Source organism: Ursus arctos, unplaced genomic scaffold, assembly GCF_023065955.2.
Source record: "Ursus arctos isolate Adak ecotype North America unplaced genomic scaffold, UrsArc2.0 scaffold_14, whole genome shotgun sequence".
NCBI lineage: Eukaryota > Metazoa > Chordata > Mammalia > Carnivora > Ursidae > Ursus > Ursus arctos.
Window position 1 is genome coordinate 8,647,888 of NW_026622808.1, and position 14,727 is coordinate 8,662,614.

Consider the following 14,727-nt stretch of genomic DNA (forward strand, 5'->3'; position numbering starts at 1 on the left):
CCAGAGTGTCACCCCGGAGGATGGCCTCACACAGCCCCAGGAGATGTCCTCTGGCCAAACCTGCCTCCCAGCCCCCCCAGGAAGGCCCAGCGAGGAGTGCTGCCCCAGGCCGGTGCACCAGCAGGAGTCCTGGGCTCTGAAGGAGGAGAAGGCAAGAGGGTCGATCTCCCCGAATATGGCCTCAGTCCAGGCCCCTCATTGCCCTCCTGGACGCGTGGCCTCCAGCGCTCCCAGAAAGCTCGATGCGGACGGTGCTTCTGGCTGCAAATTGATACGTGCTGCACAGCGGGGGTGTGGCCCGTCTGAGGTCCCCAAACATACCCCGCAGCCCAGTCCCCATTAAGGCCACCACCTCCAGGCAGCCCCTTCGCAGGAGCTCAAAGGGCAGCCCCGCCTCCCCAGCTGGAGCCCTGGAGTTGGGGCGTCCAGCAGCGACGGGTCCTGTCGTGCACCCTCTGCACACCCCACTTGGCTCTAGATCCTAAAAGTCAACCCACACCCCAAGGACAGAACCTGTTTCTCCAAGGAGCCCCAAAGAAAGGGCGTCAGGCCCGGAAATAGGAACCAAGCGGGATCCAGACCACAGCACCAGAGTCCGGTGGCTGCTCCTCGGCCAGCCACGTTCCCCTGGGGGAATCAGCATGTGCCTGCGAGCCTTTGGAAGGGTGTCCCCGGTCCCCTGCCACGCCTCCCGCAGCCTGCTCCGGAGGGTGCCCTGGGGCATGGGGGGCGGGGGCCTGGCCCTATTTCCCAGCCCGGCGGAGCTGCACACGGCAGGTGTGTGAAGACTGGGGGCAGGGGTGCTGGGTGAACGGGGTGCCGGGCACTGCTCCCAGCACGGGCAGCGTCAGGACCCACCCGATCCCTGCCACGGCGGGGGGAAATGCCCATCTGAGCCCTGCGTCACTGCGAGAGATGCTCTGTGACCCTGGAGACAGCTCCCCGACCAGCAGAGAGGACAAGTGCTGCCCGTCACAGGTGTGGGACACAGCCAGTGTCCCAGCCCCAGGTGCCCAGCTCTCCAGGCACCTTGGACAGATCCCTGCCCCCACCCCTCCAAACCTCCACATCCCCATCTGTGAAACAGGAGGAGACACCTCTCACTAGCCAGCCTTGCTAGCCCTGCAGAGCCTTCCCTCCTGCCCCCCCTCCCTAAGGAAGGATGCTCAGAGAGGAAACAGTGCAAGAAAGAAGAGGAGAGGAAGCTCCAACGAGGGGGACCGAGGCAGCGGCAGCTGCCCGCCCACCCGCAGCCCCCTCTGGAGCTCGGCACCCTGCAGCCGGCTGGGAGGGGCAGTGGTGGGAGGCGCAGGCTCCGGGCTCCCCTGTCTGTGGGGACAGGGAGTCACTGTGCTGGGAAGGGGGGCGGGAGGCCCGGTCAGTGCAGCACCCTGAGGGATCAGGGGCCTTTCCGTCAAGCTGTCACGGGGGCCCTTGGGCCCTCCCTGTCCAACCTGGTGGTCACCCGCATTCCTCGACCTCAGCCTGACTCACGCGGACCCAGCTCCACATCTGGCCTCCATATGGGGCTGGCACTCTGGGGGTGGGAAGGAGGGGAGGTCACATCTGGCTGGGGAAATCGCAGGATCCCCGGGGGGCCAGTGACCCCCAGGGAAGGGTCAGCGAGCCTCTGAAACACCATGCCACGTGCTGCTGGCTGGTCTGCGTCCCGCTCCCTGGGGCTGCGGGGGGTGCACTGGGGGTCGAGGGAGCATCTCCCAGGAACGGCCCCTGGGGATCGGGAACATCCGTACCCCCACCCAAGCCCCGAGATCGAAGCGTGCTGTGGACACAGGCGCGTCGTCCCCGGACGGGACTGATCAGGAACAGCTCTTGAACTCGAGGCCAAGAAAAGGAAGGGGAGGGAGTGTTAAGAGGGGAGAGGCCCTCATTTGCTGAGAGGCCCCACATCCCTGGGGCTGGTGAGACAAAAAGAGGCCTGAGTTCGGGGCCTCTCCGCCCCCCGACCCCATCTGATCTCCAGCCTGAGCAGCTGGACGAGAGCCAGGCAAGGGCCAGGCTCCGTCACGACATCCCCACCCGCTCCCCGGTAATCTGCAGGCATTCCCACCACCGGCAGCACACCCACACCCACCCCCCATTGGGGATCGGCCCGTGACCTCCGTCCCCCACATGCCAGGCCCATCGCCAGCACCCCAGTCCCCACTACAATGTCTGCCACGTCAGCTCCATCAACTCTAAACGTCCCCCCAACACCACAGTGACCCCACCTACCGGTTTACCAAGGAGGATGTGTCTGGCTTACCAGGAACGGGGATCAAGGGTCCCGGGGGGGGGAGGACCTGTCCTTCAGCTTTCTAAGGGACAGCTGTGCCTTCTCTGGGTGGCCAGAGGCTCCGGGCCCTGGCACGGGGGAGGAGAAGCCTCTCGGGCTTCGGAGTCCCCGGTCTGGAGCAGAGTCCCAGCATATCGTGGGCAGGACGCAAGTCCCCCATCGCAGGTGTTCGCATGGATTCAGCAAGGACGGGAAGGAAGGCAGGGAGACGCCCCACCCCAGCCCGGCAAGGCCCCAGGAGGTCCCGGGGCACACAGGGGCATGTCAGTGTGAATGAGAGCTCCGCTTAGGTCCCGGGCCCACTCCTGCCACGGGCCCGCGAGAAAGCAGGAGCGTGCGCGCACAACCTAGAGCGCCCTGACTCTCCCCACAGATGCCAACAGCGTCTCCCCTTCGAGCTGTACCTCAGAAGTAATCCTTGCGGGATCTCAGGAGGCATGCTTGACACAAATCATCTTGCGAAAAGCATTTTGATTTTTCCATCTGGTGGTGCCAAAATGTCTTTCAACAAAAGGGGTGACTAATAAACATTTCTGGGAACGAATAATTTTTCCAAGAACTGGCAAAAGTGAGATGATCTCACCTTTCAGAATGTGAGCTGTCTGTCTCCCCCCACTTTCGAATCCCAGGGAGAAGGAAGAGGCCGGAGGCAGCACCCAGGCCCCCATGGGCCAACGTGAGCAGGCCCGGCTCTTGGTGGGCTCACGGTGCTTTGCGCACGCGGACGTGGCCGTGGCTGCTGAGGCCCACGCGGGCCTCTCCCCAGCCTCCCTGGCCCCCACACCCCCGAACCCAGCACCCGCTTCCCCAGCCTGTATCCACTTCTGTGCCCGAGGCCTTCCTCCCTCTGCCTGGGAGCTTGCTTTGCCCCGGGAGCAAAGGTTCCCGGTGCCCCCTCCTCCGGGAAGCCCTCCCTCCACACCCTCTCTGGAGAACCAGTCTCTGGACCTCAGGCTGGCCCACGTTCCCTGCTCTCGTCTGTGTGTCCTTCTCCCCTCCTAGACTGTAAGCTCCTTGAGGGCTAAGCCGGTGTCTCCTCCATATCCGTAAGCTCAGCACCCAGGACAGGAGAGGGCACACAGCAGGCGCTCAATGAGTGCGCGAAGAGGGACTGGCAGGGGTGGGGATGGGTGTAAGAGGGAGCAGGACTTCCTGGGATGTGTGAGATGGGGAGGGGGTGCAAAGGTGAAAAGGTGAGTGAGGACAGGGCCTCGGAAGAAGCTCAGGGACAAGGAGGAGGAGAGGCCGGAGGCCGGGTGGCCTTGGCGGGGCGGAAGGTCAGGGGAGCGGGAAGGGGCCATGTCCCGCACCAGCGAGCAGTGTGGCCTGAAACCTTTCCTGGGTCCCAGCCTAGCGGCCCCCCACACCCCCCTGAGGACAGAGTGTCGTCCCGTCACTCTCATCGCCTTGCCTCCCCGGCGTGCAGCTCCAGCGGGAGGGGCTCGGACGGCGCCGCCCCACGGAGTGCGGACTCCGCAGTGAACACGCATGTGCACACGTGCACACACACTCACAGGCACACACAGGCACACCCACACCCACACACCGCACTGCCACACGAGCACGCCCACACTGTGACACACATGGTCACACACACACAGGGTCACACACGCACACGCACGTGTGCCCGTGCACACAGTCCCACACTCACACGTGCACACGCGCACACAGTCACAGGCGCACACCCACATGCACACTCGCCGGCACACACGCATGTGCACACACACATGCGAATACACGCACACGCTCACATGCTCGCACACATACACACCCACATGCACACAGGCACACATTTGCTATCACACGAGCACACCTATACTCGCACACCCACACACTGGCACTCACACAAGCACACCCAGAGGAGCCCACTCGCACACACGCCCACACGCACGCACATGCGACACTCACACTCGTGCACACCCACAAGCACCTGCTCGCACAAGCACACCTCACATGCACACTCACGCATGCCGTCGCACGAGCACGCTCACCAGGGGCATTCACACCAAGGAAGGGCCCCTCCCAGGCGAGGTGTCCCCGAAGAGCTGGCCAGCATTGCTAAGACTGGACAGGAACGCGAACAACTGTCCCCCACAGGCTGCTCACTGGCGGGGTCCCCTCGAGGGCGACAGAGGGCTGGGTGGCCGCAGATCATAGTGTCACCCTGCCCTGAGCAGATGGCGTGGGCCCCGGGGTGCTGGGCTGCGATGGGGTCTCATCCAGAAGGTGTCAGGTCCCCTGGAGGACACCTCCATGTGACAGGAAACTCAGGCCCAGGCCAGTGAGGCTCCTGCCCGAAGTCCCACAGCACGTTAGGGGTCTGCACGTCCAGACTGAGGGGCCGGTGCCCCTTCCCTGCACACGGGACCAGAACGGGCCACCCTTCCCCGCCAGGGGCACTTCCTGGATGCGACAATTAAGGCGGGGCTTGGCCCTGAGGCCCTCCCCCGACCCCAGTCCTTCTTGCCCAGCTTGGTGCCCACCCCAGCCCTACCCGCACTGGGCCCCTCTTGTGTGGAAAGCGCCAGAGCGAACACAGGGTGGGACCCACCCGCACACCCCCAGCCAGCCACACAGGTCATTGCCCTCTGCCCGGTTTCCCGGCCTTCTGTCCGCTGCCCGGGTCGGCGGAGACCCAGCTCCACGTCCCCAGCGGGAAGAAGGGGGGCCCGGGGCCTGCTCTCACCTGGCAGGGGCAGCAAACGCGGGGTGCTCATTAGCGGCTCCTGGAACGTGCAGGGCACTGGTCACAATTTCTAATTGGCTCCCTGCCGGGTGGCAGTCAGAGCAGAGATGATGCAGCCCCTCAGAAGCCCGGTCCCCAGGCCCCCTTGGCCCGGCCCGCTCTGCCCGCCTCACCTCCCCGCTCACGGCCAGGCCAGCTCCCTCCTCGTCCTCTTCCCGCTCATCGCACCCCACGCCGGCCCAGGTCTGGCCCAGGCAGGGGAGGGATGCCCCCACTCGCATGTTATCTGGGGGGCCGTGGTCCCAAAGGAATGCAGGGGGGGTTCTCCACAAACTCCTGCGAACCCAGTCATGACGCCTCACCACCCAGCCCCAGAGCAAGGCCTCCGGCTGCACCTGTGTGCCCCTGCCCAGCCCTGGGGGGCCGCTCCCCCCTTCCCGAACAAGCCTCTCCCCGAGGGCCTGCCTGCCAACCCCGCTGGGCTCTCGGAGACCCTCTCCAGAAGCCCCTGGGGTTCCCTCCCTGACACGTCTTTGTCCTGGCTGAACACAGAGGCCTGGGTGCTAAGCTGGGGCGGGGACTGCCCCCCAGTGTTTAGCCCCAAGAGAATCAGGAACAGTCCTGGGGACCAGAAGCCCTCGAGGGCCTTTGGAGAACAGGAAGGGGCGCAATGCCAGGCCCGGCCTCGAGGCCACAGTTAGGACGTTCCGGCTGATGGCAAGACAGCTTCAGAGCCCGGCTGCTCCCCGAGGGGGCACCCCACTTTTCTCCCGCACCTACAGCTCCCCAAGTCTTGTCCAGCAGCAGAATCTGTGGGTGCCTGGGCGGTGCGCCCAGCAGGGAGTATGGGGCGGGAGCTGGGGTGGCCGCGATGAAGGCTTGCAGAGATGGGCACGCGGGCTGCTGCTCGCCCCTCCCGGCCTTGGGACAGGATGTGGGGCTAAAGGTGAAGCGAGAGGAGAAGCCCAGGGCAGGCCGCGGTGGACGGAGCAGGAGGACGGGCCTCCGTGGGCAAGTCACCTCCCCCGGCTGGGCCCGCGTCCCCACCTGTGACACGAGGGAACCGAGGCCAGCCGTCTTGGACACCTGCTTCACTCACATAATTCATGGGGAGGTAGGTCCTGGGGGTGCTGGGGGGAAGGCGAGGGCCAGGCCAGGGAGCAGAGGGCAGAAGGAACCCAGGGGCTATGCCCCACGTTCCGCACCCCGAGGAAAGGCAGGCCTGAAGCTGGGGGGGGCGGGGTGGGGAGGACACGCAGGTGCAGGTCCCGGGGAGGGCCTGTGAGGCCCCTCTGAGTTCATGAAAAACAGGGTGTTTGGCCCGCCTGCTGTTAGGGGGCCAGGAAACCACCAAGGGGGACAAGGGTCCCTGGAACATCGGGGGTCAGGGAAGCTGAATTCGATAGAGGAAAAGAAGAAAAGAGAACAAAATGGGGCCGAGTCGGATAGAACCAGGTGGAACGTGGGAGCTATTCTGGTAACTTTTAAAAAGCCTAATTTTTCCTTTCTTCACTTTTAGAACAGAACAGGGGCTGCGGGCCAATACCTCACAGAAGGACTGCTTGGCCCTCCCCTTCCAGCCCCTCTCAGGTGTCTACTCAAAGGATGCTTCCAGACGAAACTCAAAGCAATCCTTCCCCAAGGACACCCACCATTCCTTCCCCCTGCCCCCTGTTCTGGGCAGAGGTCTTCTCTATGACCCCGGGCTCTCCGGGCCTGCGCAGACAGCCCGCGCTTGAACCCCAGGACCCAAGCCTGGGAACGCGACAGAACCCTTGGGCCTTCTTACCTGAGCCCTCATCCCTCTGAAGGGTCGGAGGGGGCAGCGGGGTATCCTGCCTGGAAGGCCCCAGCAGGCACGCAGCCCAGGGCTGGGAGGCCGCGGCCCTACCTGGGCCTCTCCTCGTGCGTGTCCCCGGGGCTCAGAGACAGCACCCCCCTTACCCTTAAACCATCTCCAAGTTTGCTCTTTTTCCAGGGGAATCAGAGGTTTCTGCACTGTCCTGGATGCAAACACTTGAAAGGGGCTTTGGGGAGTTCGCTGCAGGCCCCACGGGGGTCTGAAACAGGGCCCCCCGTGGCCTGACCACTGCTGGACACACCCCCGTCAAGGGGCAGGCCGGGCGGCCGGGGGTGGGGGTGCTCGGGCTCTGGGTGCATCATGTTACGTGTATCCTTGTGTGCGTGTATCCGTGTTCGTACACACACTCACACGGGGTACGATGATGACGTTTTGTAAGTTCTCAAAATTCCTCTGGGTTCCCTCGTGCACTTCATGACTCTAAAAGGGCCTGACCCTGGTCCTTATTAAAGAAAAATACCTTAGGTCTGGTTCAGATGGTTGGCCCAGGAGGACGGCGGGCTGGGCTGCTGGACGCCCCTGGGTCAGGGAGCGACCGACAAAGTTGTCCTCCAGCTCTGCTCCTTCCTCCCTCCCTTCCGGCCCAGCCACCACCAGCTGACTAGCCGATGTCCCCGCTCCCACTCCCATCAGGCCCCTGGCCCTGTGCTGGGTGCTTCCAGACATACAGAGCAGGGCAGAGCTGGAAAGGCGGACAGGAGAGGCCCGGGTGGTGGGGGGTGGCCGGGCCTGCCCAGGCCGTGGCTGGGGGACTCAGCTCTGGGGGCCAGGTGCAGAGGGGATGGAAGGGACCGGGCGACATCAGTGGCAGTGGGGGGCGGTGGAGGGAGGTGGGCAGGGTGGACTGGGGTGGCCAGGAAGAGCAAGGCCCAGCTCCCAACCAAAACAGCCAGGCCCACCGGGTCAGGGGGAGGGCCCGACGGTGGAAGGCGCCAGGCCTGGGTTCAGGGCCCCTGGGCCTGCATTCAGGCCGCGGTGACCTCTTGGCCGGGTGACAGGGGCCTCGGCTGCCCACGTTGGACGCCCGGGTCTCCCCCAGCTCTGTCGGCATGATCCCCTGGAGACTTCTGTTTACTGGGCCCCGCTCTGCAGTGCCCCCCAGCTCCCTGCCCACATCTGCCCGGGGCGGCCTCCAGGGGCTCCCCTCCTCCTGCAGGCTCCCCAACGGCCTCCCAAGTCACTCCTTGACACTGTGTCACATGCTGTCTGGCCAGCGCAGACCTCCAGCCAGCACAGATACTCTGAGGGACCAGAAGCCACAAAGCCGGCTCCTTACCTCCCCCGGGCCAGCCTGGCACAAGCAGGTTCCCAGCAAGTGCGTCCAGAAGGGGGGCAGGGCCGCCCGACAGAGAAGGGGCGCAGGGAGGATGGGGTGTCGTGAGTGACGGGCTGTGTCACCCCTCCCCGGGGAAGGGGGCCAATGGCTCAAGGGACAGGGCTGTCAGCCCATAGCTCCGGGCTGCAAAAGACCCTCAGGGCCCCCCCACAAGCTACGTTCAAACTTCAGTGAACCATCAAAATGCAGATTCCCCGGCCCACCTCAGCCTTGCAGAGTCCACCTTTGGAAGGAGGAGGCTTCTGGAATATGAGTTTTAAACCCACGGAGCCCCTGTCCCCTTTCCTGATGCCTGGAGGACCCCACACTGAGCCACGGAGGGAGCCTCGGGCTGAAAGCCCACAGTATGGATGAAGGCACTGAAGACCAGAGAGGGAAAGCGACTGGTCTGAGGCCACAGAGCCCTCCACCCGGTGAAGGCCAGAGGCCAGGCTGGGAATCCCAGCCGCAGGGGAGCCCCTGCCCGGAGGAGAGACCCCGGTGCCCACGTCCCACAGCCCCCTCGCGCCCCCTTGTGCCCCCGGAAGGCCCCTGGTGCCCCTGGCCTCCGAGGGCCTCGGTGGAAGAGCTGACACGTTCCTTGGGCGTGGGATCCCGCCAGCCAGGCCCCTGTCCGGTCACAGGGACTCCACGACCAGCACACAGCCAGGACCACCTGCCCCCCACCCCCAGCCAGGCTTCTGGCTGGTCACGTGGCCCCCGCCGGCCCCGCCAGACAAGGGGCCTGGCACTCACCATAGCCCTTCCTGCAGTACTTTTTCATGTTAATCTTCAGCTTCCCTTTGGAGGCCTTGCAGTAGGAGTCACAGTCTGCAGGGGAGGGAGAACACAGACAAAAAACCTAATTAGGCTGGCCGTGAATAGGCCGGGGCCGCGGGGGAGGCCGCCTCCCCAGATACCCGGAGGCCTGTGATACCCACGGGCCGGGCCGGGCGGGCGGGCGGCCGGCCATTCAGGGCAGGCCCGGCCTTCTAAAGCGGCGCTTGGGACAAAGGGCCCCCGCCCGACCCCCCCCCCCCCCCCGCCGTTGGCCCCACCAACCCTTCAGCCGCTGCCTGGAGCCCCCTTGGCCTCCATGAGGGACGCGGGGGGCTTGGGTATTGTGCCACCCAGGGCTTCTGAGCGCCACACAAACTCCCCCCACCCGGTTCTTAAGACACAACTGGAGCCTGATTAAAGCCGATAGACGCCTCATTGTCACCCCGCGCCCGGGGTCTGTGTCAGACGCTGGCTTTCATGGCGCGGAGCCTCTGGCTGGGGTCAGACCCCAACAAAAGAGGTCACGGAGGAAATTAGCAGCCCATGAAGCATTAGAAAACCCCTTTGGTGTCCACTCTACTGGAGTGTGCAAATAGAATGCTCCGCGGAGAGGAGTTCAGTTCTAATGGGCCCTACTGCTGAGACGCAGGGCTGCCGGGCCGCGTCCGCCGGGAGCACGTCGGGGGGCTTCCCGGAGCCGGGGCGCGAGCCAGGCCCAAAGCCCAGGGCCCCGGGGCCTGCCAGCCTTCGGGCCTGCATCTCCTGGGGGTGGCCTCTGTCCTCGGCCCGGCCAGGCCCTCTCCCCGCCAGCTCTTCCGACAAGGGGCCGCGACTGCTCGGCTGGATCCGCGGGTGACAGACACCCTTAGCACGATGGCCAGCCCACCGGCGAGGCCCAGGGAATCGCTCCGGCCTGCCCCACGCCACTGCCCGACATGCCAGGCCTCACTCAGTTCTCACCACCGTTCTTGGATGTGGGGCTGACAGTCCCATTCTGCAGGTAAGAACACGGAGACCACCTGCCCAAGGCACCCCTGAAAGCTGGCGCCCAGGCTGGGCCCTGAACTCGGACGTGAGATGCCTAATGCGTGCGCTCTTGGTTACGCCATGCTGCGTCTCCGCGACCACCAGTGGATCCCCTCAAATGTGAGCCAGGCGTGACGCGCAGAGCGGGAATGAGGAGGACCCTGTGTTCCAGCAACGCCCAGACAGCTGGTGGAGGGTCCAGAATGTTCTAGGAGCAATGGTAGCACTGGGCAGGGGACGTGAGCTGGGGGTGTGTCCTGGTGACAGGTGAGGAGGAGGGGGCTAGAAAGGTGACACGCACACAGGTGACCGCCCTGGGAGCAGGTGCAGCCCCTCTCCCTGCAGAGGGCATCACCAAGCCGGGGTGGGGGTAAGGAATGATTTGTGGGGAGCACAGAACAAAGCCGGGGAAGCAAGTCAGGCCTCCTGATGCCCCTCGCCCAACCCCCCATGGCTTAGAGATGCAGAGAATATTCAGAGATCCCCCTCCCACCACCACCCAGAGTCAGCCTCTGGCCCCCTGGGAGGTGGCCGCCTCCTTCCAGGTCCCGAAATTCACTGACCGGTGTTGGTTAGAGTCCAAACAGCTCCATCCCACTGCCCTGGGGGACACGGCCCGGCAGCCCCCTGTTGCCTCCTGAGCCAGCTTCTTCCCGGGCTGGGGCGGGGGAGGCACCCCGTTGGGAACCAGTTGCAGGAAATGGGGGAAAAAGCAGGCCCCTACCTGCTCCCCCGTGGTCCGAGCCCTGGAACCGGCCCACCCGCCGGGATGCCCTGCCAGGGGCACCGGGAGGCTACCGTGCTAGTGACTTCTGCCAGCTGGCTGGCTGACGACCGGGGGAGGGGGACCTCTCGGGAGGCAGGGACGGGGCTGTCCAGAGACCATGGCCCGCATTCTATGGCGGCCCCGTGCAAGGGGTCAACACAAGGTGATGACCTGAACGCGGACACGGGAGACACCGGCACCAGGCCCACCGCCCGGAGCCTCACCGCAGGGGGCACTGCTCTGGGCCAGGTGGTGGCCAGCTCAGGGACAGACGACGCGCAGAGCAAAGCCACCACCACGCCTGAGCCCAGGCTGTGCGTGAGTCCTGCGGTCCCGAGCGAGCTGGCTGGAATCCCCCCCTGCTCTCTCCACTAGGGAAGCTCATTGGAATGCGAGTGGCGCTGGGTGACGTTATTCCTGGGGCAGCCTTGAACCCCTCGCTCCTCGCCTTCTGGTTGTTTTTTTACCCAAGTCAAAAGTCGTTGGCCCACATCAGTGCCTGTGTTCCGGTTGGCAGGAAATCACCTAGGCCCTGCGTCCCCGGCAGGCCTCCGTCTGGGCCCTGAGGCACACTGCCCGGGGTGGGGGGGCAGGACCGTGTAGCCGTGGGCTCTGCAAGCCTGTGAGGGAGGCACTGCTGGTCCCGCCTGAAAGCCAGGAAGCCAGGGCTCAGGAAGGTTCTAGAACACCTGCCGCATGTAAGCCACGCACTGTGGGGAGGAAGGCACGACAGCAGAGCCTGGGACAACCTCTTCCCAAGGCACCATGAGCTCTCCCTTCTTGCCTTCCCTCCTGGTGACATCCACAGCTCTTCTGTCCGGAGCTAAGCATCCACCGGGAACAGAATCGTCCTAGAATGTGTGGCATCCATTCCCAGCCCAGAGGGAACCTGCTTGACAAGTCTCAGTCTTCCCCGTGAATAGTAAGAGCCCACACCTCAGTGACGGCCCCCGGACAGTACCGACGAGGCATATTTGTACGAGCCCCATTTTAGCAATGAGACCGTCTAGCTGGGAGCCCGTGACCTCACGGCCTGCTTTCCAGCCCGGGCCATACAGCGGAATTAGCCGGAAGCTTTTAAAAAACACTGGTGTTGGGGTCCCATCCCCAAGACCTTCTGATTTCACTGGTGGAGGGGGCAGGCTGCGTGTCCTGATTCCTAACGTTCCCCAGGGGACCCTGATGTGCAGCCAGCCAGGGTCCCAGGGGCCGCTGTCCAAAGCACTGGAGCTGTGGGAGGAGGCGACAGGGCACCCAGAGCACCCACACCGGCAGAGGAAAGGCTCGGAGAAGGTGGCTGTCGCTCACCCTGGGGGGCACTCAGAGAACCCCAAGCCGCCCGCTCTTCAGGAAACGGCGCTGGCCTCTGAGCATTTATGGTTGTACTTGGGGGGGGGAGGGGTCCTATGTCCTTCCTTTCTGTCCATCAGAAATACTTTTTTAAAAAGATTTTTATTTATTTACTAGAGAGAGAGAGAGAGAGAGCATGAGTGTGGGGGGCAGAGGCAGAAGGAGAGAGAAGCAGGCTCCCCGCCGAGCAAGGGGCCCGACGCGGGACTTGATCCCAGGACCCCGGGATCATGACCTGAGCCGAACACAGACGCTCAACCGACTGAGCCACCCAGGCGCCCCAGAAATACTTCTTAAGTTAGTGTGCTTGTTGTAAAATGTCCCTGACTCCCTTCAGGTTTGCCGATTCCAATTTGGTTGTGAGCTAGGGAAACAAGAACCGAGGCTGTTCGAACTGTCCATAAAACACGGGTAAACCGGCTTGGAATGAGGGAGACGGAAACGCTCTCCTCGGGGTAAAGTGAATAACGTCCAGAACGCGGACACCGCGGCAGCTATCTGGCGGCTTGCGGACTCTTTGTTTTGGGTGTATTCCAGAGAACTGAGGTCATTGGACAAGTGGTCCCTGGACAGGGAAAATGTTCCTGCGTTTTCTTCTTTTATCAAATACAGACACAGCTACAGAGACTGCTTCAAGACGGGCAAAGCACAGCTTTTACGTGCAGTCCTGAGCCCTTCAAAATGGCATATCTACTTGGCAGTCACCCATGTGGCCTCTCCTCGTTTGGGTCCAAAAGTGCTGTAAAGACAACGAGAAAAATGAAAATTCACACTCACGCCAAAAACCAAACTGATAGATGACCCAATGTTGGAATCTGGGAGCAATCTCTATTAATTAAAGGCAGATGGTGGTGGAATGAGCAAAACCTGTCCCAGGTTTTACCTCAAGACGCAGCCTTTTGTCCGACGCACGGAAAGACCTTGAAAAAAGAGAGGACACAGGGACAGCAACCAGAAAACAAACAGGCAGAAAGTAGGCAGGAGCACTGGGGGTGGTGCCCTCTTCCAGGGAGGGAGATCCTAAGGAAGGGTGGGGCCCAGAAGGACAGACAGCACTTGCATATTTGAACTTGCATTTTTATCAAAATTACTGGTGCAGAGAATGAGGAAATCAGGCAGTGCAGACATAAGGATACCATCTCCACGGAGCAAAAGTGAATCGAGGCAAAACACTGGTAGAAGCCAGGGCGTAGGGCCAGACCTGCATCTATTCCCCTGCTGTCCAGCTTGTAGCTGAGATGGGAATCCAGCTGTTGTGCTAGTAGAGGGACCGGCAAAAAAATTTTCTTTTGCAAAATGCCTAACAGTAAATATCTTAGGCTTTGCAGGCCATACGGTCTCTATCACAAGTATTCAAAGTCCGTCGCCGGGGCTCGACAACAGCCATGGACAACGTGTAACGGAAGGGGCATGGCAGACTGAAGATCTAAAAAGACACGGCCTCTGTGAAATTGGAGAAGAAAGCCAGAAGGGAAGACTAGTCCGAGCTCAAGAGGCCATATGACAAGACAAAGAACGTGACACAGGAAAGAAAGAAGAGCTGGAAAAACCAAGACGGAAACCTAAAAACTCAGCAGCACCATTAAAACCCACTTTGGAAGCGGCAAAGAGAAAGGATCCTGGAGACACCTGATTCGGACACAGAGAATAAACTGGGGAAACTCTCGCAAATTCTAGAGGAAAAGGATAAAGACTTGGAAACCACGAAGGAGAGAATGGTAAGGATATAAGAGAGAACGTGGAGGGGGACATATGATGGGGAGAGAAGGCAGCAGAAGCCAAGTGGGATAGAAACAAGGATCGAAGATCAGACCCCTGAGCTAAAGGCAGACCGACATACGCACAAGGAGAAGGCTCACTGACATTTTGGAAAAACATCAAGGAAGAGACCAACGCCCAGACACATCTTTGCCCAACATATGAAATACCAGGATGAGGGAAGATTATAGATGGATTAGAAATCAACAACAAGAAGCCAGCCAGATGACCACGGAGCGATGCCCATAGGTCTTGAGGAGGGAAAAGTCTGTGATCGAGGAATTTTATACCCAGCTAGACTGTCTCATATGTGTGCAGGCCACAGTGAGCAGAAGGCATTCTCCAGTGTGCACGGATGCAGACGATATTCCAATCGTGCATCCCTTTTGAGAGAGGTACTTGAGAATGTTTCCCAACCAACCATGAAAAGAATCAGAAGCAAGAGTTTAAGAGAGGAAAGTCTTGGAGAGATCGTATGCTACGAATGCACCGGTCATGGGCTCGGAAACCCACGAACACGGAGATTTCATATTTGGTTCTGAAACTGAAGGCAAATACCAAAATAATTTTCAAACGTTTGAAAGGAAACGTCAGTGTATAAGTATATATAAGAATAAATAACTATAAAATGTAGTCAGAGGGGCGCCTGGGTGGCACAGCGGTTAAGCGTCTGCCTTCGGCTCAGGGCGTGATCCTGGCGTTATGGGATCGAGCCCCACGTCAGGCTCCTCTGCTATGAGCCTGCTTCTTCCTCTCCCACTCCCCCTGCTTGTGTTCCCTCTCTCACTGGCTGTCTCTATCTCTGTCGAATAAATAAATAAAATCTTTAAAAATAAATAAATTAAAAAAAATAAAATGTAGTCAGAAACTTAGATCATATTAAAAAAAC

General features: G+C 61.6%; 1 protein-coding gene across 3 annotated transcripts in view; it reads right to left on the reverse strand.

The window, feature by feature from the left end:
- Positions 1-14,727, reverse strand: part of NTN1 (netrin 1) — a 174,410-nt gene that overhangs the window by 6,635 nt on the left and 153,048 nt on the right. For all 3 annotated transcript variants that reach the window (XM_044391844.2, XM_044391845.2, XM_026520974.3), the window contains exon 6: positions 8,915-8,989. In XM_044391844.2, coding sequence (XP_044247779.1) covers positions 8,915-8,989 — 75 coding nt within the window. The remainder of the gene's footprint in view (positions 1-8,914; positions 8,990-14,727) is intronic.